This window comes from Astyanax mexicanus, chromosome 11 (genome assembly GCF_023375975.1).
Source record: "Astyanax mexicanus isolate ESR-SI-001 chromosome 11, AstMex3_surface, whole genome shotgun sequence".
NCBI lineage: Eukaryota > Metazoa > Chordata > Actinopteri > Characiformes > Acestrorhamphidae > Astyanax > Astyanax mexicanus.
In genome coordinates this window covers 25,822,401-25,848,243 of record NC_064418.1, presented here as the reverse complement: position 1 = coordinate 25,848,243, position 25,843 = coordinate 25,822,401, and the positions used below count along the sequence as shown (strand labels likewise).

At 36.9% G+C, this 25,843-nt stretch overlaps 2 protein-coding genes across 2 annotated transcripts in view; one reads left to right on the top strand and one right to left on the bottom strand.

Annotated features, from left to right (window-relative positions):
- gdap2 (ganglioside induced differentiation associated protein 2) overlaps positions 1–1,226 on the bottom strand; it is a 49,421-nt gene extending 48,195 nt beyond the window's left edge. The window contains exon 1 of the mRNA XM_007255608.3: positions 941–1,226. The gene's annotated coding sequence lies outside the window, so the exon portion shown is untranslated. The remainder of the gene's footprint in view (positions 1–940) is intronic.
- A 499-nt stretch (positions 1,227–1,725) lies between these two features.
- Positions 1,726–25,843, top strand: wdr3 (WD repeat domain 3). The gene is made up of 27 exons (XM_022680455.2): positions 1,726–1,796; positions 4,000–4,200; positions 4,475–4,684; positions 4,862–4,980; positions 5,099–5,177; positions 6,212–6,307; positions 7,328–7,429; positions 7,602–7,703; positions 7,793–7,890; positions 8,003–8,104; positions 10,816–11,046; positions 11,501–11,594; positions 12,732–12,833; positions 12,955–13,040; positions 14,203–14,341; positions 14,507–14,563; positions 14,660–14,760; positions 15,824–15,935; positions 16,224–16,358; positions 19,215–19,265; positions 19,367–19,432; positions 19,519–19,611; positions 19,895–19,945; positions 21,728–21,771; positions 24,183–24,311; positions 24,923–25,016; positions 25,548–25,843. Exons 2-27 carry the CDS (start codon positions 4,027–4,029, stop codon positions 25,701–25,703), a joined length of 2,823 nt encoding a protein of 940 aa, XP_022536176.2. The 5' UTR covers positions 1,726–1,796; positions 4,000–4,026; the 3' UTR covers positions 25,704–25,843.

Below are 25,843 nucleotides of genomic sequence, written 5' to 3'. Positions count from 1 at the left end.
TTGGTGAAATCAAAGAAACTCATCATTTTCAAGTGGTCTCTTATTTTTTTCCAGAAATGTATATCTACTAGAGACAGATTATATCTGTCCAGTTTCATTTACTTTACTTTAATCCTGGATATATGGAAAGATTTGGAGTGCATTATTAGTATCATGACATTCTGCATCATTTACTTCTGATACAAATCTGATAAAATTCTTGTATTTTTTTAATATCTCAGTTAGAGGTGTGCCATATCACATCATACTCAATAAAAAAAAAAATCATAATTCATTTGTTGTAGTAGTATATATAATATAAAATATATATATATATATATATATTTTTTTTAGGGCCTTATCTTCCACCCCACAGTAAATATATTATGATTACAATCATGATGGAACATAAACAACAACAACAACAACAATTTCTAAACTTATATTTTAACATTTTGTTTAAAAAATCAGGTCATAATTAGTTATATGGAACATAAAAAATTTTATTAAAGTGTTAAATGGTTAAATAGTTGAAACAGAGCTGTAGAAGTGGAAAATACACTTTTAAAAGGAGCTAGTTTAATCTTTGGCACTAACTCAGCACACCTACATTCTGTAAATAAAGATCAGGTGAACAAACCCAGATTCACACTGTCCTGTAGTGATGTTCACAGGATGTTCAGTATGTGTCACTTAGGGACTTTGTGAGTTAAAATGACTGAAAAAGTGCTGTAAGCAACCATGGGTTCATTAGGGTTAAAACTGTCATGTTCTGAAGCTTACAGAGAGAAAGAGAGACAGGCACCTTGCTGAGACATAAACTCACAGCTGTAGAGGAGCGGTAAAAATCATATTAATGAACAAATAAAGAAGACCAGAGAACAGTTTCCTCACTCGAATAAATAACCAAACACTAAATACTAAATAACTGTGAGTAAAAGAGAGATGTAGTGAGACTCACCCCGAGCCCTCCTGCAGCTGCTGCAGCTCACTGAGAGCTGCTGTTAGCACAGCTAGCCCGAACACAGCGGAACACAGCAGAACACAGCGGCTCCCACAGCTACAGAGACCCGCTCAGACTCACCCTCCCCTCACTGTACCATTACAGAGCGCGAGACCCAGCGCGAATCTGATCAATAACACAGCGCGCGGGCTAGTTAACAACTATATTCACACACCAAAATCTTTCACTACGAGCTTAATTTAGCGTGTGTGATCAGCTGATTCACGAGTGAACACGATCACTTCCGGGAGGACACACGTACCTTAGATAAATTAGGGACTGTCGAAAAATTATGATCTCTGGACAAAAACGCAGAATCTGTTTTGATTGTATAAGAAGTTTAAAGACTGTTACTCTCCTGTCATCATTTAAATGAGAGGGTAAAGGAAATAAAAATGTGTCTTTTAATATAAATCGACATTTAATCAATTAATTTTAGTGATTTAGAGACTCTAGAAAGGAATGGATGGGGCTCACGCTGAGATGACCAGCCGAAGTAATGCTAGCTATACGGCAAGACCAAAGCAATAGAACCTGCCTTTTAGTAAGTTTTAGTGATAGATAATAATCCAGTATAATTGATAACACATATGAATCAAAACCTGCATAAACATTATTATAAATAAATTGGGACAAATATATCTATGTACGGCAACTCCTAAATTTCTAAACTCCTCACAAACATCCAAATCGAGCTGGGTACTCGATTACTCTAGCCTTTAGTGAACCCTAGCACGTGTGCTCTCAGTCCGCATGATGGAAGTAGTTGGCAGTGTGGATCTGAATTAAGAGTGTTTTACTAGTTATATAAAAGGTATGTAGACGGGTATGTTTTACACCAGGCTGTTTAAACTGCTTACTTCATTATTTGTTGGCTGATTAACTAATTTAATTAGCTTTTTCTTTACCACACGTGGTTCCCTCTGAGAGCTGCAAGTTTAGCTAAGCTAGCGAAGACCAGCATCACAACAGTGTAACGTTAACCCAGTGCTGTGTAAACTAATTTTTCCAGTTTAATACATAATCTAACATATTATTTTTATGTTATTTGGTCAGTGTGATAAAACCAGCTAACTATGGCCACAGTTAGTAGCTGTTTTGCTTAGTTTTAACTGTGTAGTTCATGCTACAGAGAGTTTTATTAGTGATGTTTACTACCCTGCTAAAAATCCAGCTAGTTATCCAAAAAAAGAACAGACCTTGTGCTGGTAGGTTAGCTCATTAACTAGCTCCTGACCAGCCTAGAGTATGTTTTAGCTTGAATTTTTTATTCTATTATAGTAGTTAAACTACCTAAACCTCCCTGTATCTAATGCGTTTTGTATTAGTAACAACTCTCCTTTCAGATACCAATTACGACACCTTTACTAGAAGTGAGGTTAGACTTATAGATCTATACAGATATTCTGACTAGCCATGCAGCTCTGGAAAAAAATAAAAGACCACTTAAACATTGAGTTTTTATTTTATTTTACCAAATAAAAAAAAAACTCTGGAATATAATTTAAGAGAAAGAGAAAGATGAATGGTCTCAAGCCATCAAACCAAGCTAAATTGCTTGTATTTTTGCACCAGGAGTGGCATAAAGTTATCCAAAAGCAGTGTGTAAGACTGGTGGAGGAGAACATGCCAAGATGCAGGAAAACTCTTAAAATCTTGCATCTTTTCTTGTTATTTCAGCCATTTCTAGTCTCATATGTTTTTTTCCATGGCTGTATTGCCAGCACAGTATATTCTCAATGCAGTTTTGACTACTCATTTGATATCTTACCATATCTGTGTACTTTTGGATTTTCAGTGATAACCTAAACAGTGTTCAGAGATTGCATCAGATTTTAAAATGTAAAGCTCAGATTCAAGATCTTTGCATCTAATACATTTTTACTAATAAAGAGCCTCCTTTCTAATATCGCCTATGACATTTTTATTAGTAATAATTAATCAGATCTACAGATCTATAAAGACTTTCTTTATATTAGCAAAAAAAATATTTCTGCTTATAAAGAAACTACTTAATATTAGCATACCAGTATATCCTGTAATATGTAATTTTACCAGTCATTTGTTAGCTTACCTTATCTGTATACTTTTGGATCTTCAGCAAAAAGAGATTGCAAACAGATTTTTCAATTTAAAGTAAATTTCTTATTTTATAATCCAACAGACTGTTTTTCTAGAGTAAAAACTATTTTTTATTTAGTTCTTATTTATTTTTTATCATTTAGTATAATGATACCAGCAAATTATGGCCAATTATAATTACTTTGCTAAGCTCTAGCATTAACTACACAGTTTTTTTCTGCTAGTAGTGTTTACTAGTAAAAGCTTAGATTCAAGATCTCTGTATCTAATTCAGTTTTACTAGTAAAAACTCATTTTAGGTCATCTGACTATATGGCATCTTTACTAGTATTAAAGCAGATCTATAAAAATATTCTGACTAGTTGTATTACCAGGATAGTATATGCCTAATTTAATTTTACTGGCCATTTGTTAGCTTACCTTATCTGTATATTTGGATTTTCAGTGAAAACTATAAACAATGTTCATAGATTTCAAACAGATTTTCCAATTTAAAGTAAATTTCTCATTTTATAATCCAACAGACTGTTTTTCTAGAGGCAAAACAATTTTTTATTTAGTTAGTGTAATTATACCAGCTAATTATGGCCACAATAGTTACTTTGCGTAGTTCTAACTGTGTAGTTAATGCTACAGTGAGTTTTAATAGTAACACAATGACTTAAGATCTCTGTATCTAATGCATTTTTACTAGTTTACTTACTTAGGTATTATAACTGACCTCTTTACTATTAATAAATCAGATCTATAGATGTATGAAGATAATCTAACTAGTCACATTACCAGAACAGTATATCCCTAATGTAATTTTACCAGTAATTTGCTAGCTCCCCATATCTGTATACTTTTTGAGTTTCAGTGAAAACCATAAGCAATGTTCAGTGATTGCAAAAGATTTTCCTATTTAAAGTGAATTTCTCATTTTATGTCCACAGGCTGGGAAAGTCTTCCTGCAGCTCGCCATGGGCTTGACTAAGCAGTACCTGCGCTACAACGCCTCTGCGGTTTTTGGAGTGATTGGCAGTCAGAAGGCCAACATTGCGTATGTGACCCTGAGAGGTGGAGAGAAGGGTCGATATGTGGCAGTGGGAGCCTGTGAGCATGTGTTCATATGGGATGTGCGCAAAGCTGAGAAGGTGACTTTTCAATTCACTGATATCTTTTCCCCTTAAACTCCACCTCTGTATCAGGTGGTCCAAAAATATGGACGCCACATCCACTGTACTATTAATGATCTGCATGTTTATAGTACCAGTGGTATTTATATGTTACATAATTACAATGATATATTATTGTTAGAGCCCCTAAACTAATCTTCTTATGTCTCCAGGTGCAGATAGTGTACCCTGTTGTTGAGTTCAGTCTTCAGCTGGTTCAGTCACTTACGTTTTTAACTTGTTGTTTTTCTAGGTTCTAATCCTTCAGGGTAGTAAACACGACGCAACTTATCTCTGCCCCTCCCCCGATGGTGTTCACATAGCTGTGGGTTATGAAGATGGTTGTGTGCGCATATTCAGTCTGTTAAATGGGGAAAACAATGTCTCCTTCAATGGACACAAATCTGCTGTTACGAGCATCCAGTATGATGCACTGGGGGCACGACTGGTCACTGGCTCCAGGGTAAGACTTAAGAATGTGTATGAATTTTCTCTATATAATAATGGGTTCCAAAGTGGGGAACACACATGACTCAACATTAAATAATGTTGAAATCTGTCTATAATAGCAATACAGAACACAAACATAACACTGGTTTGTAGTATATAGTGACAACTAGTCTTTTCTTTCTTTCTGTAGGACACAGATGTAATTGTGTGGGATGTGATAAACGAGTGTGGATTGTACAGACTGAAAGGACACAAAGATGCCATCACACAAGCTCTGTTCCTAAAGGACAGAAATCTGCTGGTCACAAGGTCAGTCAAAGTCTATGTGTAGGTTGTAAAAAACTAAAAACAAAAATGATTTTGTACTCTGATAAATTAAGTCAACGTTCTGAAATTTGATTCACTTGTGTTGCCCTCTTTTCTTCAGCTCAAAAGACAGTTTTGTAAAATGGTGGGACTTGGATACTCAGCACTGTTTTAAGACCATGGTGGGCCACCGCAGTGAGGTGAGCAGGATCACTATATTGTGTTTGTTATTGTACTAGGTGTGTGGCTGGTCTATTGTTCTTAGGCATTGTCATTGTATTGACTTAAACCTGGCAACATGCTATATATTACAAAACAAGGGTTATGATTTAACATATTACAATGCTGTACACACACATATGATGGAGTGCTACAGACTAGTAGCTCTCCAGCCCAGAAGGTTGTTGAACCCAATTGCAGAACAGTTGTTCTCAAAGCAGGTAAACCCAAAAAGAAAGGCGATGCCACAGCCAACTATAGCCAGGAGTTTCAGAGAGCAATGGCCCTTACTGTTATTGTTTGGCTAGAATGGCCCTTTTTTTTTGTTTTTTTGCGGTGCATATTGGGATCTTTTTAGGAAAAGATAAAATAGTAGTAGTAGTATAAAAATGTGCTTTTATATTCATACGTATTTTTTATTAGTAAAGTTTACTTTTTATCCAATCAGAACAGTGGGATCTGAAGTTGAGTCGGGTTGTTTAAACATGACAAACTAAGAGCCACTGTCTGGCACCAAACATTTTTTTTTTAAGTAAAAAATATATGTGTGAAATAGTTTCCCCAGATTCTGGTGCTTTTAACTTTTTGGGAATAAGTGCTCACATTTTACTAGCTTGTTCAACTGCAATTACGCAATAGCTAATTTAATGTTATCTCCCATGTAGTTTTGGTATAGTTTCGGTCCCTTAAGCAATCGAAAATCAATTGCAGTTTGGATGCAAGAGTTGTATCACTGAATAGAAGTGTGAAATATATATATATATATTTTTTTTTTTTTTTTTTACAGACGTCCCCCTGAGAAACTAATCCCATCCGGATAGGGCTAATTTTAACTTCTCCTCTTTGTCTTAAGAACACAAATGTCCGGTTAATTGAAGCTTAAACTTTCGTGGTTTGTTTCAGTGATTAATGTATGAGAGACACGTGCAAATGTCAAATCTTTTAAACACTTAATAATTTTATAGTGTTAGAAATGATGAATCATCCTGTTGCTAATCCTCCTTTGGTTCTTTAGGTTTGGGGAATGGTTCTGTTGAATCAGGAGAACAGGCTGCTGACCGGCTCTGCTGACAGTGAGCTCCGAGGCTGGGACATTGAATACCTGGAGGAGGTAAGGTTTCAATAAAGGACTAAATGTTACAATACCCGGTGTTTGAACCATTGGCAGTATGGCTTCTTGGATCCACAAATCGTTAGTTATATAAGGAAATAAGGAAATATTCTATAGGTCATATAATTGTATCAGATCTGATCTTTTAGGGCAGGGGTCGGCAATTAAGTTTGGCCGCGAGCCAGATATTTCCCAAGCCATTACGTGACGGGACACAAATAAAAAATTCTGTTTTGGAAAATGAAGTGTAATGGGATGGAGTGCTACAGACTAGTAGCTCTCCAGCCCAGAAGGTTGTTGAACCCAATTGCAGAACAGTTGATCTCAAAGCAGGTAAACCCAAGAAAATAGGAAAAAAAAGAAATAAACTTATCGCTCCTTACATGGAATCAAACACGTGTTGTCAGGGTCGCAGTCCAATACACTACAGCTGCCTCGGCTAGTGAATTGAGAGACGGCTGGGGAAAAAAAAATGCCGTAAATAAGGAGATAGGGATACCAAGAACGGGGGGAAAAACTAGAACAGGCAGAAACTAAAGTCACACCAAATGCAACAGAGAGAGAGACAGGGGAGGAATGTAAACAAAAGCTCGCCAGAGAAGCATTTTATTTATTTATTTTTTCATTATAGTTCAAGCATAGGCCAGATGTTTCATGCTTGCAGATTTTTGGGTGGCACAGCTGTCTAAGTGATGTACCTATTATTGGCCTATCCCTGGTGATGCCGCAGCCACCCATAGCCAGGAGTTTCAGAGAGCAATGGCCCTTACTGTCTCTGTTTGGCTAGAATGGCCCTTTCTTCCTGTTTTTTTTTTTTTTTTTTTCTCCATGCTTCTCATTATGTAAATCTAAAAATGTTAGCTAGCTATTGGCAGGTTTGTGTGACTGAGGAAGACCTTGGGACTTGATGGTAGGAACTGGAAATGAGTAAAACAGAGGAGAAAATTGTGAAAAAAATGTGATTTTGTATTGATCCTTGTTAATTAGTGTAATATCAGTGTTAACATTAATCTTTTTTAGGGTAAAGAAGTTGGAGAGCCGATGGAGAAAAAAGGGAAAAGTCTTCTTGATGATGATGAAGCTGACAGTGGAGATGAAGGTCCTAATGAAGATCCAGAAGAGGTGTTGTCACTCTCATTAATAATAATTCTGCTTCTCGACTAAATCAACCAAATACAAATGCCAGTTTTATCGTGTCTTGATATGTACCCGATACAGTGTCATGTTCGTGTGTAAAATGGGTTTGTGTTCAAATAATATTAAACAAATGATTTTTTATGTCCTCTTTCTCCAGAGAATCCTCAGCTGTAAGAAAGCTGGTTCTGTCATAAGAGAAGGCAGAGACAGGGTTGTGTCCTTGACTGCTGATCCCAAAGCTAAAGTTGTGGCATGCCATGTATGTATTTATTTAAAAAAATATATGTATTTTTTATATTGTTAATTATCTTCTGTATTGTTGTTTCAACAAGCAGTTTATCTTTGTAGGGAGTTGATGGCTATCTGGAGCTCTTCAGTGTTGTTCCGGAGGAGGATGTACAGAAGAAAATAGAGAAAAAGCTGAAAAAAGCAAGAAAGAAGGCAAAGTGTGTAACCAGTGTCTAGAATATAGAATAAAAAAACATAAAATCATCATCCTGTTCTTTCTAAATGTTTACTTTTTTAAATAAACTCATTGTTGTGGTGCTTTTGATCCAGGTCTCAGGAAGGGGGCGGTGAAGCAGCAGATCCAGTAGTGGAGAGGAAACTGACAGATGAGCTTGAAAAGCTGACCAATATAAAAGCCTCTTCCAAAATCAGGTTGGTGCAGTTAACTAAACAAAATATAACATTTGACTGAAGGAAGAATATGGGACATATATATATTTTTTATTTACCTCAGCATTTCATGACTTAAATTGCTAAAAGTGCTATTTAGGGGTGGGCGATATAGCCCTAAAACAATATCATGATATATTATGGAATTTTTGTGATAACGATATTCTTGGCGATATGACAAAAAAACTGAATATAAAATCTATATATTTCAAGAACACACTACTGCAACAAAATGAAAATTAAATGTTTTTATTGCATATGATATGATATGGCACACACTGCAAAAAAATAAATCTTAGCAAGTGAAATTTTCTAAATTTAAGGCAATAAATATTATTTTCGTCTCTGATGAGACTTTTTGTCTTACTAAGCATTGTAAGTATTAGATGATTTTGCTTATTTTAGGGATAAGTGTCTTAATCATTCTTACTTAGAATTTGTACCTTATTTTAAGTAATTTGAACTAAAAATAAGCACAATCAAGCAGCAATCAAGTTATTCTGATTCTTGTGTCCAAAAGCAGTGACTTTTTTGCTTGATTTAGGTGTTACTTCTCTCATTTTGAGACTTTGCCATTGCTTTTTGTAAGAAATCTTATTAAGAAAAAATTGCTTACCCCCATTGGCCATTTTTGCTTAATATACACCCTAACTGAGATATTAAAAAATACAAGAGTTTGTAACAGAATGATCCAGAATGTCATGATATTAATAATATACTCCAAATATCTCAGTATATTCAGGATTAAAGTAAAATAAATTATACTGGAGAGATATCATTTGTCTCTAGTAGATATATAATGGGAAATGAGAACAGTGTGAATTTTTCTTTTGCTAAAAACAGCAAAAAGTAGTACCCTGATGTAGGGCTGAACGATTTTGGAAAATAATCTAATTGCAATTTTTTATCTATAAATTGCGATTGCGATTTAAAATGTGATTTTTTTTTGTCTTCTCAAGTATTTTTCAACAACAGAAGCAATAAATCAATCTGTTTAATAATAAACAATGTCAGATTTATTTAAAGCACAGATAACAATAAAGCAAAAAAATCTATGCTTTTCCTTTTCATCATTTTTTTTTTAATTAGGAAAAACAATAGATATACAAAATTTAACTTACTGCTCTCCAGCTAGTAACATCATGAAAAATTAAAGTGCAAAAAACATAAAGAGAATCTGCTTTAACCAACTCGTTATTTTCTGTATTTGAAGATGCAGCACTGGTTGTTGGCATTTTAGCCTTGCAAATACCACACAAGGCTTTGTGGTGTTTTTTTAAATGCTGAAAAAGGTTTGTAGTGTTACCTCGCGTCGTAGCAACAGTAGCAAGGCACGTTTAGCACAGTACCTGACGTTGAGCAGCATCTTCTTTTTTAAAGCCAAAGTAATTCTACACAACTGATGTGTTCCTTCGAGCCTGAAGCCATTGTGCAACAAGGGCGTTTTCACACCTGTAGTTCGTTTCTAATGAGTTTGTTTACTTGGAGCGTTTTCTCGCTCTGTTCGGTCTGGTTTCCCACAGGCATAAATGTAAACGCACCAAAATGCGCATCAATAAACCACGCGAGCAGCCTGTGTCCTCTGATTGGTCAGAGCTGTCTGACACGGGAGTACGTTAAATATAAATATACAAAAAAAGTAAAAACAGCGAGAAGATGTTGTGTTCCAGCGCAAATATCTGTGCTTTAACACTGAACGCTGAAACACTGCACTTTCAAACACAGTGTTTCTGCGTGCAGCGCAGATTTATACATAATAAACAGAGTTACGCGGCTGTGAGCAGTGAATGCAGCGCAGATTTATACATAATAAACAGAGCAGTGAATGCAGCGCGTGCCTGGACACAGTGTTTGTTCACAGCTGTGGTAATTAGCGTTATCTGGCTAATATATTAGTTTAAACTATGCTTGCTTTATCAGCAGTTTAGCTCAAATAAATGGCTTATATTTAATAGCTGGATCCGATCGAGACCGGATCACGTTCTCACCACAAGCGAACCGCTCCAGAGTTCGTTTGGTACTGGACCGAGACCACCTCCTCTAGCTGGTCTCGGTCCGGTTCTTTTGATCCGCACCCCAGTGCGATTACTATTTTCACACCTGCTCAATCGAACCGCACAAGTTACAAACGGACCAGAGTTCATTTTAACCAGACCAAATAGTGCTGGTGTGAAAACGCCCTAAAGTGCGCCGTGTTGACTTCACTTCTCCACCTCCCTGCCTTCTGCTCGGGTATGCTCCGCTCGTCCTCGGCTTGGCTCGCTCCCAAGTCACGTGACCAGTCAAATCGCAGCCAGTGCGGTTAGAGAATCGAGTTTTAAAATATCGCGAGATTATCGCAAATGCAATTAATCGTTCAGCCCTACCCTGATGTGGCACGATATTTCAGGGTATAATATTCCGATATTCAAAAATGTTGGCGATATGATTGTGTAGGATACAATATGGCACGCCTCTCTAGTGCTATTCTAATCATTAATGTACTTTATCATTAATCTACTTAAGTTACATGTAACTTGAAAAATACACATATAATGGTAGCCAGTATTTTGGTATACCAGCAAATGCTGATGCTACCTTACCTCACCTATCATGACTGTATATCTTTCCAAATATTTGGTAGATCACAATAAATAATTCTAGACTGCTGTACATGTTTGATGGTATAATATTTGAATCTGTGTGTTTCTCAGATCCGTGGACTGCATTCTGTTCCCTAATGGCGAGCTGAAAGTTGCTCTGCTGCTGCAGAATAACACAATAGAGACCTACAACCTGAATACCACAGAGAAGAACGCGACTGGAACCAAAACCAGCCGCCTCACGCTTGCAGGCCACCGTACCGATGCTAGAACTCTGGCCTTCAGCTCAGATAACATTGCTGTGCTCTCTGCCTCTGGAGACACGGTCAAAGTGTGGAACAGGTGAGTGTAAAGCTGGCAGGAGACTTCAGATGAGGAAAGAACTAAACAAAATCGAACAGTGTATGCTGTGTCCTGTTTAAAAGTATAGTCAAAAGTATTGGGACTTGTTGATTTTGTCTTCAGCTAACACAGAGGTTGAACCTCCAACATTAAATGTGCCTTTGTTGCTGCAATACGTACAGACGTGCATGGTTTGGAATGCAGCATAATAAACAACAAGCACAGCGGAGTGGTGTGTGGCAAGGAAGAGGATATGAGAGTGCTTTAAAAAACGATTCTATTATTGTTTTTCTTTTTATGTTAAACATATTAAAAACAGTTTGGTGAAACAGGTTGCTGGGCAGAAAAAATGCATTTTATATCCATATTTATGTTTTATTTATTTTTCCTTCAAATAATAACCTTTTTCTGTAGTTTTCTTTAATTCCTAACATGAATTTTTTTTTTTCTTCAGAGCCACTCTGCAGGTGATTCGAACCATGGCCTGCGAGTATGCTCTCTGCTCACTGTTTGTGCCTGGAGACAGACAGATTATCTTAGGAACAAAGGTATTTCACAGTGTTTATTCATATGATAAATTAATTTCTTAGTTCCTGTTGTGCCATATTGGTGCTCAAGCTTGAATGGCAGACTTATGTGTTCAAATCCTACCTTAAATTGACATTTCGTATTATTTTGTTTCTAAACTGAAAGCAGAAGCATTTCTGAGTGGAGAAAGGACAATATATTGTGTTTAGTGGTACCAGTGTGCTGGAACTACCATCCCTGCTAAGCCTATTATATTCACTTTAAAACTGGGGTGTCGGGACACTTTTTACGGGAGTTCTTCTGGCCACGTCACACATCTTCACGTACTAACGTCAGACGTACAGCCTTTAAAAGAGGATCCGGCTCAGTTTTACTGAACGCGAGCGGCTGGTGGAGCAATGGAGACTTCAGAAGGGGAAACTCAGACCTCAGTAGCTCATTCACTCATAGTAAAAACAAAGTGTGTATTTGAAGTGAAGTTTCTGACTGAGCACTCTCTCTCTCTGACTGAACATAACCTGGAATTAGATTCATCTGCCCTGAAAGGAGACCGCATCACACCCACCCAGTTTAAAATGTATATATATCTCCGCATGCTCGGTGCAATTACCTATTCTCACCAGAGAGGGCCCTAAATCCCCCAAATCCTATAACTTAAGGACATCAGCTTTAACAGTTGTCATCTAAAGTGGCCTAAGTATCATAAAAAGTATAAATAAAAATGGGTACAAACTGATACAAAGTATAAAATCAAATAATTAAAAAAAATAAAACAAAAATTTAAAGCAAACATGTATGCTACAACTGCTTCGTTATCTACAAAATCCTACAAATTAAATTTTACTATCTGCCTTTGTTGTGGAGCAAAAACAAAAAGTAACATAGATATTCCGTTTTACTCAAAAGATTCAGATAACTGTTAAATAAATTCACAACGCTGTTTAAAAAAATGTAAATCATCTGTTTGAAATAAAATGTACAGTATATATTAATTGCACAAACCGCAGTAATCAAACCCTTACGATTTCTGTGACAAATTATTAAAGTCATAGTTTTTATTTTCTAATTTATTTAAGATAATATGGCATCAGGGAGTTTAACTGAATGATGATTATGATTATAGTTTGAATGTGCTTGACTTGCTGTCTGTCTTACAGAGTGGGAAGATTCAGATTTTTGATCTTGCGTCAGGAAGTCTGCTGGAGACTAGAGAAGCTCATGATGGAGCGCTGTGGTCTATGTGCCTCTCTCCTGATCAGGTACAGTAGGAGGTTTCATTTGTTGTTCATTATGAGTGAGTGCGTTTTTTGTGTGTGGGGTTGCTTGTGTGTAAGTCTGTGTTCAGCTGTTTAGGTTTTTTCTATCTGTGTTTGTGTTCAGAGGGGTATAGTAACTGGAGGAGCAGACAAGACTGTGAAATTCTGGGATTTTGAGCTGATAAAGGACAAAGATTCCGGACCAAACAAGTGAGGCAGACTATAGTTACATCACAACTGCTTTCTTTCTCTTTGCCTTTCTTTCTTTTATTCCTTTTCTTCAGTTTCAGTCACTATCTACGCTTTTAATTTTGTACAGAACAGTAGTTCTGACTGCACAGTTTGACTGGTTGCCACCTGATCTTGCTGTGTTTTTATCTAAGCTTTTCAGCTGGGATCAAGAAAAGTATTGAAATTAAAGCAACATTTTGTAGCAATTTAAACTTTAAATAACAGATTTTAAATCCTTGTGCTCCACCTACTTCACTATGTAACTTTGATGGAGACCTCCAATAATGCAGAAACTGCATAACATTGCATAATAATAATAATAATAATCCATAGGCATATTATTATAAATTCTTTTAATATTACTCTCTCAGTTCACATACTTGCTTCTTTTACTTAAGATGGCATTTCTTTATCTCTTAGCTTTTTTGTAACAAATTGATGTTTGTGATTAAGAAGAGGGTCCAAGGGTCATTTTTATTTATGGCTTTAACGTAAATGTAAATACCACTTCCTAATGGTAGGATGTGCAATTTTTTTGCATAGTGCTGCTTTAAAAACGTAAATAAACTCGTTTTCATGTAGCTTTGCTTGCCATTTTTTTGTTGTTTGATTTTGTCCAAACTAGAGCTGGGAAATTTATCGATTTTATCGATTAATTCGAATTTACAATTATGTGTTTTTATGAAAATGGATTTTCTCTGATTTTTTTTATTTCCAACACCGACGCTCCCCTGTGGGTTCCTGTAGTTCAGAGTGAGCTTAGCTTAGATTTTATTTATTTCTATTTGTTTTTTGAGGGTATGTTTTATTTATTTAGTTTTAAAGTTTGAGGGTGCATTGTATCAGTAACTAAACTATGTTGGAGAAAGCTTTCTAAAAGTTACTGGATGTTCTTACTGTTTACAGTTGATTTTTGCTTGTTTCTGGTTGTACTTTAACCAAATCATTTTTGTCATCTGTAGTTTTAGTATGTGAAAAAAATAGATTATAATTGAAAATCTGATTGTTTTTTTTTTATAAATAAATCATTTTTTTTTTCATATCGCCCAGCTCTAGTCCAAACTAATGTATAGAAGTGATAGAATACTGAAGTTGTGTTATTATAATGCATAAAACACATTCCCTCTGTGTGTGATTTTAGGAGACTCACACTGAAGCACACTCGCATGCTGCAGTTGGATGAGGATGTGCTGTGTGTGCGCTACAGTCCTGATCAGAGGCTGCTGGCTGTCTCTCTGCTCGACTGCACCGTGAAGATCTTCTACACGGACACACTGAAGGTGTGCTGCACAGCATGCACAGATCACATGCCTCTCACATGCACACAAATGCACACACACACACTTTGTCTGGTTCATGCATTGGTCATGGGCCAAATCTACTGAAAATACTTTTGAAAGCTCACAGTTATAAATGTGTATCTCTCTCTCTTTCTCTCTCTGCAGTTCTTCTTGTCGCTGTATGGACACAAACTGCCCGTGCTGTGTCTGGATATTTCCCATGTGAGTTTTCATTTTTCCTGCCACAGTGAAATCCATTGTGAAGTCATAGACTGATTATGTTCATAGTAAAGTAATGTCTTAATGTTTGTGCTGTAGGATAGTGCACTGATAGCCACTGGATCAGCAGACAGAAACGTGAAAGTGTGGGGTCTGGACTTCGGTGACTGCCATCGTTCAATGTTTGCACATGATGACAGGTAGGCGTTTTCCTTTCGCAGCTATGGTGGCTGCCCACCATTCCAGCTGTGAGTTCTCACCGTTCACTAGTGGTAGGTGCAGAGGTACAAGTCTGTGCAATAGCTGCAGGTGTGCTTGTAAATAAAACAAAAAAAAATCTAATTTATGTGTATAGTGGTTTTTACAATTGATATTTTTGAAAAGCACCATGACCAGAATCTAGTAATGGGACAAGAGCTTAATACCGAAAACACAAACCCTTTTTTGTGTTTGTTTAAACACTGACTGCATAAGACATTATTCAAATGTCTGCTTTCTGTTGGGGAAAAAAAACGATTTTACCAAATAAAAAAAATTGAATATAATCAGGAGGAAGATGAATGATCACAGCCATTAAACCAAGCTGAACTGCTTGATTTTTTGCACCAGTAGTGGCGTAAAGTTATCCAAAAGCAGTGTGTAAGACTAGTGGAGGAGAACATGCCAAGATGAGTAAAAACTGTGATTGAAAACCAGGGTTATTCCACCAAATATTGATTTCTAAACTCTTAAGACTTGTTTTCTTTTCTTTTTGAGGTCTGAAAGCTCTGCATCTTTTTTGTTATTTTAGCCATTCCTCATTTTTTGCAAATAAATGCTTTAAATGACAATATTTTTATTGGAATTTGGGAGAAATGTTGTCTGTGGTTTATAGAATAAAACAACAATGTTCATTTTACTCAAACATATAACAATAAAAAGCAAAATGAGAGAAACTGATTCAGAAACTGAAGTGGTCTCTTAATTTTTTCCAGAGCTGTATTTACATATTTCTGATCATTGGTGTGTATATATACTCAGACATATCAGAGGAAAAAAAGGCACATCTCAGTTCATGGAAAATACATGATTTTATCAGTGTCACCAGGACAAACATAATGATACTTTAATTCTTAGAGCTGTTACTCAGCTAATACTGATGTCCAGTATTGGTGACCAGTCACGATGATGACGACGTCATCCATCCCATATGGTCAGATTTTCTCATCTGCTCTTTCTTTTCTCCTTTCTCTTTTCCTATTTTCTTATTCTCTCACTTTCCAGTGTCATGTTCCTCCAGTTTGTTCCCAAAACCCATCTGTTCTTCACAGCGGGGAAGGACAGAAAGATCAAACAGTGGGACGCCGACAAGTTTGAGCACATCCAGACTCTAGAGGTGACTTCATCTAACGAAGGACCACTCTCCACATGCATATTCACTTATTCACATATGCACTTAATGATTGTTATGGGGGTCAAAGGGTGAAAATGGTTATTATTGGCCTCAAAGGATTAGTGTGTGATAAGAATAGAACACAGTCGATAGGCAGCAGAGGTCGACTGCATTATGTATGCAGAGGTCTGTTATTCTTTAGATGATAATCAATAAATGTCCGGAGGAAAACATTACTGTCCAAGTCTCTCACTGTTCTGAACTCTCTGACTTTGAGACTTTCTTTTTCAGGGTCATAAGGGTGAAGTTTGGTGTCTGGCCATCAGTCCCAGTGGAGACTATGTTGTGTCATCCTCTCACGATAAATCCCTCAGGCTTTGGGAGAGAACCAGAGAGCCTATTATTCTGGAGGAGGAGAAAGAGATGGTGAGTGGTGGGACGACTGGTGTGCTTGTGTTACTGGAAAAATCTCTTAACCAAGCAAATATACAGTTGCTTGTATACTGAGGAACAGGGGTGTCCAAACTACGGCCCGCGGGCATTTTGCGCCCGTTTCCTTTTTTGGAGCGGCCCGCAAGGTATTTTAGAAATAGAATGAAAGTTGGCCCGCTGTTAAGCAGGTTTTTATAATGTGAGATACAAAGTTTGAACGATAGGTGTCAGAAACGGGCCAAAGAGTCTAAAAGCGGAGAGAGTGTGCAGTTATAGCGCAGCAAACGGGACAAAAGAGTCTAAAAGCGGAGAGAGTGCGCAGTTATAGCGCAGAAAAACGGGGCAAAAGAGTCTAAAAGCGGAGAGGGTGCGCAGTTATAGCGCAGAAAACGGACCAAAGAGTATAAAAGCGGAGAGGGTGCGCAATTATAGCGCAGAAAAACGGGCCAAAGAGTCTAAAAGCGGAGAGAGTGTGCAGTTGTAGTGCAGAAAAACGGGCCAAAGAGTCTAAAAGTTGCCGTAATTAAGGAGTTTAATATTAAGAGATATCATGAAATGAAGCATCAATTGAAAAAATCTTAGTTTACACAACACTGTCAAAGATAAATAAAGATAATAAGTCAAGTAAAATGGTGTGTAAATTAAAGTAATCAGGAAAATGTATTATTTAAAGTGGTATATTTCATTATTTGTTTTATTACAGAGTCTGTGGCCCATGACTTCAAATATATTTCTCCTTCTGGCTACCAACAAAAAAAGTTTGGACACCCCTGCTGTAGAATTATGTATTTTATACATTAAAGGAGAACTCTAGTGTAAAATGGACTTTTGGTGTAGTAAAACATGCTAAAAAGTTCTTACCTTTGTTGAATAGCACACCCCCGTTCTCCCACAGCTTTCCAAGATCCAGTAATTTTGTGCAGTTTGTCCAAACAGGCTAGAATGGGTTTTAACAGGGCATATTTTGCCCCTGCAGATAAATCGCTTTTTACACCGTTATCAGGGCTCAAGGTAGCTTCACACCTCATTGGTAGAATCTGAAGAGTCCTGACATTTAAAACAAGGCATTAAGAACTTTAAAAAGGCACAAGAAGTTTATTAAAAAACAATGTTTATAAGCAGTAGCGTAAGCTACATCTCTGGGCGCTGCCGTCTTAAAATAAAGTCATGATCAGTAGAGTGACGAGCATGTAATGTTGCAGCCTGGAAAGACACAAACATGGACCATTCTGTCTTATTTCCTTTCGCCTTCTCCTTTGATATGCCGGCTGAAGGTGCAGTCCGAGCACAACGCACATCACGGCAGTGCCTTCTTCCTGTATACAGCTTGTACTTCCGTCAACATTACTTGCTCATCACTGTACTGATCATGACTTTACTTTAAGATGGCGGCACCTGGAGGAGTAGGTTATGCTACGGAGGTTAGTACTCTTTATCATGTTTTTTACATCCACAGTGAATTTCACAACAGAGTTCTCCTTGAAAGGAATACTTCTCAAATTTCCATATCTGCAGTAGGGGTGGGCAATATTATATCGTATACAATATATCGTGACACAGAAATATCATGATATTAAAAATCCATATCGTGATAACAGGGCTGTTCTGTCTTAAAAGTAGTCTATTATTTACTGTGAAGCTTTAGGTGTATTTATTGCATAATTGTTTTAGTTTGCAGTTCATATGCACGAACTAAATTTTCTGCAATATTTTTTGCTGCATTGTTTTATTTAATGCTGTACTATTTATATTGCCATATTATGATTATACTGTTATACTCTTATACTATATTCCTGAAATGAATGAATTCTTTTAGTTTTCCTATATCGCCAAGTATATCGTTATCGCAAAAATACCCTGAAATATCGTGATATTATTTTACAGCCATATCGCCCACCCCTAATCTGCAGCATAGAAAAAACATATTAAAATTGTAAAAGATGTGTCAGAGCGCAGCTGCTGAAATATGCGTTCACATACTCGTCGTACAGTATGTTTTTAATATAAAAGTTGTTCACGCAGTCATGTTCTTGTAGTTTATGTGGTTTATTTAAAATGTTGTATTTAATATTTTATTAAATATTATATGTTGATGGTGGATGTCTAAATAATTACATTACTATAAGAATTAGTAATGTTTTAATATTTGATATTTTACCATTGTGAACCTGCTCTGCCAGTTTGTGCTGCATCATACAATTCCGATATGCCAGATTTGAAGATCCCACCCTTCAGAGAGGGTGTTCACGTGGTGCTTCATTTTCGTTTTTCCAGTAAAACTAACACAGCATGAATGCGGCATAACACATCACCCTTCTATCAGTTGTATGTGATGGTATGAAATGTGGGTTGTACTTTCAAATGTTCCAAGTCCCAAATCTAAACCTGTTGAATTACTGACAAACTCTACTATAAATCTTCTACAATAATTTGAGTATAAAGTGCATGTAAATTCACTCAACACTGAGCCTAAAAAAACTTTAGTTACATGATGTCGGCAAACACAGAAGCTATTTGTCTTTTGTAACCTATAATTATTATTATAAAAGCCATTATTTGAAAATTAATGAAAAATAATGTGCTCTGTAGAACCAGCCTACTTTAAAACACTGTTTTTTTTCTTTCATGAGCATCAGATCAAGTTTTAAGGACAATGCAGATTTGTAGCTATGTTGTTTTTTCATTTCTTGTTTCTTGATTAATTTACATAAATTATGGAACATCAAGATATCCATTTTTTAGGACACATCCTTGTGTATTAATTTAAAGTAAGAATGATCACTGTGAATGTGCAAATGTCTGAACCACAATTAAACACCATTCTTTTAACACATTAACATCTGTTTTCAGGAAAGAGAAGCAGAATTTGAAGAATCTTTGGGAAAAGGAGAAGAGCCTGTGGTAAGTGCTGCTCTTAAGATTCACAGATCACATCATTTTCTTTCTCTCTATCTTTCAGTAATATCTGATAACTTCATGCTGATTCTCTACTATGGTTTTAGGTCCCTGGAGAGACTAAAGGAGAGGCAGAGCCGGCGGGGAAGAAGACTATAGAGACAGTCAAAGCTGTGAGTTCATCAGCTTTTCAGGGGAAATGAGTTCTGGATGAAAGCTGAAAGATGTGAATAAAACCTTCTCTTGTTCCTTGTTAAAGGCTGAACGTATAATGGAAGCCCTGGAGCTCTACAGAGAGGAGAGCAAGAAGCTGGAGGAGCACAAGGCTGCCTGTGAGGCAGCAGGGAAGCAGGTGTGGAATATTTTTTCATATTTGTATATTAATATATATTGTTACTGTCTAGAACAAATCTATAAAAGCCTTTCAAATCTATGGAATTCAGTATAAAAAGATTCTAAATAATTTTGGATTATTGCATTATATGATATAAACTTCCACATTCAAATGGTGAAAACTGGCAAAGAATGAGATGAGAGAAATGTTTTGGTATGGTCCATATCTAGTAGAACAGTCATTATATGCATTATATTTATACAACCAATAAGAAATAGTTTATATTTCTTTTGTTTTGCAGTTACCGCCTCCCAAGACCAACCCTATCCTTGTAGCCTTTGGTAATATTTCGGTAAGCAGTCTTAAGCTCTATTTAGCATTTGTAAAAGTTTATGTTCTAACATTAAACAGTCAGTTATTGTGCATTAAAGATTATTATGAGATAAATAAGCTCTCTTTCTATTGGGTGTTTTATATAATCTAATTCACAAGTGCATGGGCCATTGGAGATTAATTATTCTACTCAGTAAATGTGCCACTGCCTGGCCAAAAAAAACTCTTTTATTTAGTTGTACTGCCTTTAGCTTTGATTGCTTTGAGGCATTCACTGTGGCATTGTTTACATAAGCTTCTGCAATGTCACAAGATATATTTCAGTCCAGTGTTGCATTCATTTTTACCAAGATCTTGCAGCAGCATTGATGATGGTAGAGTCTGACCACTGCACAAAGTCTTCTCCAGCACATCCCAAAGATTCTCAATGAGGTTAAGGTCTGGACTCTGTGGTGAACTCTCTCAATCCATGTGTCATCCTCCCTGAATCACTTTTTCTCAATCCCAGCCCCATGAATCCTGGCATTGTTATTTTGGAATATACCCATACCATCCGGAAAGAAAAAATCCATTGATAGAATAACCTGATCTATATTCAGTAGGGGTGTGACGAGACACTAATATCACGAGACGAGACACGATACTGGGTTCACGAGAACGAGACGAGACAAGATTTAAAAATATTTTTTTTAAGAAAATGTCAAAAATGAAAAATTAAATAAAAATAAAACTTTTCAAGGTCTTATATAGTGCAGATCATAAGCAGATCTTATAAGTGCAAATCATAACCAGTCATATTAAGACTATGGTTTGTGTTTTTTTTTCTCCTAAATCTCTTGTAATTTAACTATGCATAACCATAGTCAGACAGATAGACAGACAGACAGATACTTTATTCATCCCAAAGAAAATTTAGGCAAAATGCAGTCAGATATACAACTTAAATTAGATTTCAGTATGATCCAGTTAGAGAATGTCCGGACCGATTGTTAACTTGTGTTATGATTGAGTGCTATATCACGCTTTAGTCACGCCCAGCGCGCTCGGCGTGACTTTAGTTTGCGCCCGTTCTCGGGCTCCCTATCTCCTTATAAAGGCGTTTTTCACGGCCGCGTCCCAATTCAACAGCCGGAGCTGCGGCAACACGGGTTGGATCCCACGTGAGGAGCAGTGTGTTTATTTATTTATTTATTTATTTCCTTAACGCGTCTGCACAGATCTGATTGACTGAAGAGAGCGTTTGGTGATCTTCCACTACACGTGATTGGTCTGTGAGTTTACTGCGCCTCAAAGCACGTATACAATTAAATCCTTCTCAGTAGGTTTGGGTCCGCATTGGACAACGTTTGGGTCAGGACCCGGACCGCGGTCCGCCCATTAGCGACCTCTGTTCTATGCAAATGCCCGAATTTTCCTCTGCTGCTCAGTAGCTACTGTGTTGCCAGATCCCTCTTAAAAAGTCCACACTAAACTGTTTTTTCTTCCCGCGAGACAGGTTTAAGCTTGACGAGAAATATCGTCACATTTAATCTCGCGAAATCTTGTGCCACGAGATCTCGTCACACCCCTAATATTCAGTATATTCAGGTAGTCAGCTGACCTCATTCTTTCAGGACATACTGTTGCTGAACCTAGACCTGAACAACTGCAGCATCAACCCCAGATCATTCACTTAGTTAAATCCAGGTGGCGACTTTTTCTTTTTTTTTTATGGCCAGGCAGTGTAAAATAACTTGCTATTTTTTGTGAAATGTCCTTGAGCTGCTATTGAGTGACACCTTTTTAATTTTATTACTTGTAGCCCTCTCGTTATGTGCTAGATGTCATCAAGAAGGTTCGATCCAGGTAAGGAAACATGATCTCTTCCAGCTCTTTCAAGAATTATGCCTTTGCCAATGTGCTGCATCATGAATAATGTTCTTGCTGATACCTAGAGCCTAAATATACTTAAGACATAGACTGTGTATAGCTGGACAGAGCATCGTTTCTGAAAGTGAAGCCACCACAGGTCGGGCGCCCCCTGCTGTTCGGTTTCAGAAAGCTGTGTAACCCCACCCATCCCCATAGGTTTCAATGGCAAAACAGACAACTTTCAATCACATTTTTTTCTAATATACTGTAATTCTACCTCCTTTATTTAAATGCAACAGCTAGTGTACCCTCTGCTTATATTGTTAAATTTTTATATCCCCACAGAATTCGTTTTTTAAAACGTTATTCAGCTCTATTCAAAAAGGTGTGGTTATTGTAAAAGGGCTGGGTTACACTTAGGCGGGGTGGGACCAATGACTGTATGGGTGGGACCGTAGACTGTGTATAGCTCTGTGGAGGCAGTCCTCAGGGGCGGAGTTATTTAAATGAGTAGGCTGTCTCTCCACAGTCTTTCTCCCTCGTCTGGTCTCTACTGCGCAGAATCGGGTATCAGGATCACCAACATGGCGGAAGATTTTAGCTTCATTTTCATTAAATGAATGGGGACGGCGACACACCTTTTTTACAGTCTCTGACTTAAGACTATATGAATTAAAAATTAATTCTTGGTGTATTGCAAAAACAGTGAGAGTTTGAGAAAATAAAAAGTTTGGACACACCTTCTCATTTAATGTCTTCAGTGTTTTTTGTATTTTAAATAAATAAATACTAATAAATACTAAATACCAGTCTATGAAGGAACACATAAGGAATCATGTAGTAACTTAAAAGTGTTAAACAAACCAAAATACTCTGTGAAGCATTTAGGTGCTTTTATCTGAGGTGCTTTTAATTTGTGGTTTCTGAGGCTGGATGAACTTATCCTGTGCGAACACTCGTTACCTTTTTTTTTGATGGTCTTTGAGACTGCGTCTGAGGATGCTTTCAGAGTTCTTGAAATGTTTCTGATTGACTAACCTTCATTTACTAAAGTATTTTTTCTTTACTTAGTTGAGTAGTTCTTGCCGTAATATGGATTAGAACAGGGGTGTCAAACTCATTTTGGCATATTGGCTGTCCTCTGAGGGCCAGATGTAACTTATAAATGTAATAAAATGTAACCAAATGTAATATAAAATGAATGTAATTACTCCTTAATGTTAAATAACTCTCAATATATTATTTATTCAATCAAATATTACAGTTGCATGGAAAAAATGTTTGCTTGTTGCTCTATTAACATAAATCCTTTTAATTTGTCATGTTATGAAATCCAAAAACTCCATCAATCAAGAACCAAACTATTCAAGTGAATAGAAATGACATAAAATACAAGTTATATTATCTTTGATCAAAACGTTTGATACTGAAAAGAGGCTTAATAAATATAAAATCAAAAATTGTGAGCTGCTAAGAACATGTGACAGATTTAGCATTTTGCAAAAAAAAAAAACTGACAGCAACCACCTTGCCTCAAACTAGATGCTTAATTACAAAATCTGGACATTAGGGGATAAACATTTGTATGTCTCAATTCCACCCGCGAAGTTACGCCTTCCCTCCGGCAGGGTTTCCACATCAATGACTACACTGCCGTGTAGTGGCAGTAAACCGTAACTTTGCGGGTAACACCATCGACAAGCATTGTGGGAAATGTAGTTTTTGGTCAAAGCACGCTTTTGACCTATTTATTATAGACACTAAGATCTTACAAGCTCTCGCGGGCCACATAAAAGGACGTGGCAGGCCACATTTGGCCCGCGGGCCTTGTTTGACACATGTGGATTAGAACATTACTCAAATAGAGCTATTCACTGTATACCAATTCTACTCTTACAACTTTCCAACTGATGCTCTCAAAGAAATTCAAGTAATTTACTCTTGATGAGTTCAGCACAGCTGTTAACTGAAAGCCACTCCAGGTGACTGAGCTGACTGAGAAAATACCGCCTAGATGTGCAAAGCTGTCGTTTAAACCAGAGATGCTACTTTAAGGAATCAAGAAATAAACAAACCACAACATGTTTTATAATTTATTTTACTGAATAATTCCACGTTTTTCTTCATTTAGTATTATTCTAAAATGCTGGAATTTTTTAAATAATGAAAAACCTCTGATTTTAAGTTGTCTAAACTTTTATCTGGTACTTTTACCAGAAGTTCATTAATTAATTAGTTTGTTAATATGGGAGACATCAGGTCAAGGTAAACCGGTCATTACAATGACATTAACCTAAACTACAAGATATTGATGTATTAATTATACTAAATTGGAATATATATTTTTTATTTATATGATTATTATTGTTGTTTAAGTGATTCTTAATGTGTTTTTCTGCTTTCAGTGAGCTAGAGGTTTCTCTGCTGGTGCTGCCGTTCCCGTATATCCCCGACCTGCTCTCTCTCTTCAACAGCTACGTCCAGCAGGGTCTGGAGGTGGAGCTGGTCTGCCGCTGCCTCTTCTTCCTACTCAGGTATTCATGATCTATTGCTTATGTTATATCTATGAAAAGCATTCTGAGATATAAAAGCGTTTTTAATTAGTTTAAATTATTACATTTAGGTGAGATATTCCCTCTTGTGGACACATGCATTTATTTATACTGAGGTCACTATTCCTGGTGATCAGTTTAAAGGTATAAAAGAACCCACTGCCTGGTGGTGAAGCAGGGAACAGAAACTCTTAAGTGATGGAACACAATCTGCTACTTTTGAGTTGAGTGGGATTGGCATTTGTTATCCAGAACTATTCATCCAACATCAGTATCTGACCTTGATAATGCTTTCATATCTAGTAAAAACAAGCTATATTTTAATGCAGAAAACTGGTAACAAACTCTTTTAATGCTGAAAATGGTAGAAGTGTTGATTGTGCAACTGTCTACAAACAGTTAGACATTATAGTGATTTTTTTTTTTAACAGTACTTCATTTGTCCACTTTTTTTTTTTTACAAGAATTTAGTTGCAGCACTTGAAGGGGTTCACAATTAAATCTATGTTAAATGTGCCTGATGATGATGGAAAAAGGCTTCCTTGATTACAAATAATTTTCACTGAAGATTTGTTGTTTTTGTTCTTTTGAAGGATCCACTTTGGTCAGATCACCAGTAACCATATGCTGCTGTCCGTTATCGATGACTTAAGGACCAACACTATCTCCAAAGTGCGGGAGATCAGGGTAAGCTATGTTACACCAAATTCGAATCCCGGTCTTGCAGCTTGCAGTCAGCTCCTGGAGCCTTGAGAGAGCACAATTTGCATTGCTCTCACTGATTGAGTAGATGGCGCTCTTTATTCTTATCACTCCAAAGGGTGATGTCGATCAGCACAAGGCATCTGTGAGCTAATGTATAGGAACTCAGTCGCTGCGATTTCCTCAGAGCGTGCTGTGATGTTCCTCGGCAGTGCTGCATTAGCAGCAGTTCCAAAAAGAGGCTGTGGCTGACTCCACATGTATCAGAGGAGGCATGTGATAGTAGTCCTCACCCTCCTTGTGTTGTAGCATCACCAGTGATGGGGATATATAATTGATTAAGAGCTGACAAGCAGCTGAATGGATGGGACAATCTAAACTTATCTAAATTGGGGAGAACAAAAATAATAGAACATTAGAAATGAATCTTAAAAAAAACAACAACTGTTACAGCTACAAAATCTCTGCTCTTCCCATTGCTCAGTCAGTTCTGATCACTCTTCTTGTCTCTCTCAGGATGTTCTGGGCTTCAACAGCGCTGGGCTCCAGTTCCTGCAGCGAGAAATCGAGAGTAAAGAGGACGTGATGTTCTTCGCTGATGCTACAGATCGTTTTGAGGAGAAGAAGAGAAAGAGGAGAAAGAGGGAGAGAGCCATTCTGACCATTACATAAATCACATCACATACGCTGAAAAATCAAGCTAATAAATGAGATGAAGATGCGCAGTGTTCACCATGTTTTTATAGGCTTAAATGTAACGTGATTGTGTAATGTGTGATGTTCTTTTAATAATGAAATTGTCATTAAGCTAC

Coding starts and splice junctions, on each gene's coding strand:
- wdr3 (XM_022680455.2), top strand. CDS start 4,027: ATGGGCTTGACTAAGCAGTACCTGCGCTACAACGCCTCTGCGGTTTTT. Junction 15,936..16,223: donor AGCACATCCAGACTCTAGAG/GTGACTTCATCT, acceptor TTTCTTTTTCAG/GGTCATAAGGGTGAAGTTTG. Junction 19,612..19,894: donor GTGAGGCAGCAGGGAAGCAG/GTGTGGAATATT, acceptor TTTGTTTTGCAG/TTACCGCCTCCCAAGACCAA.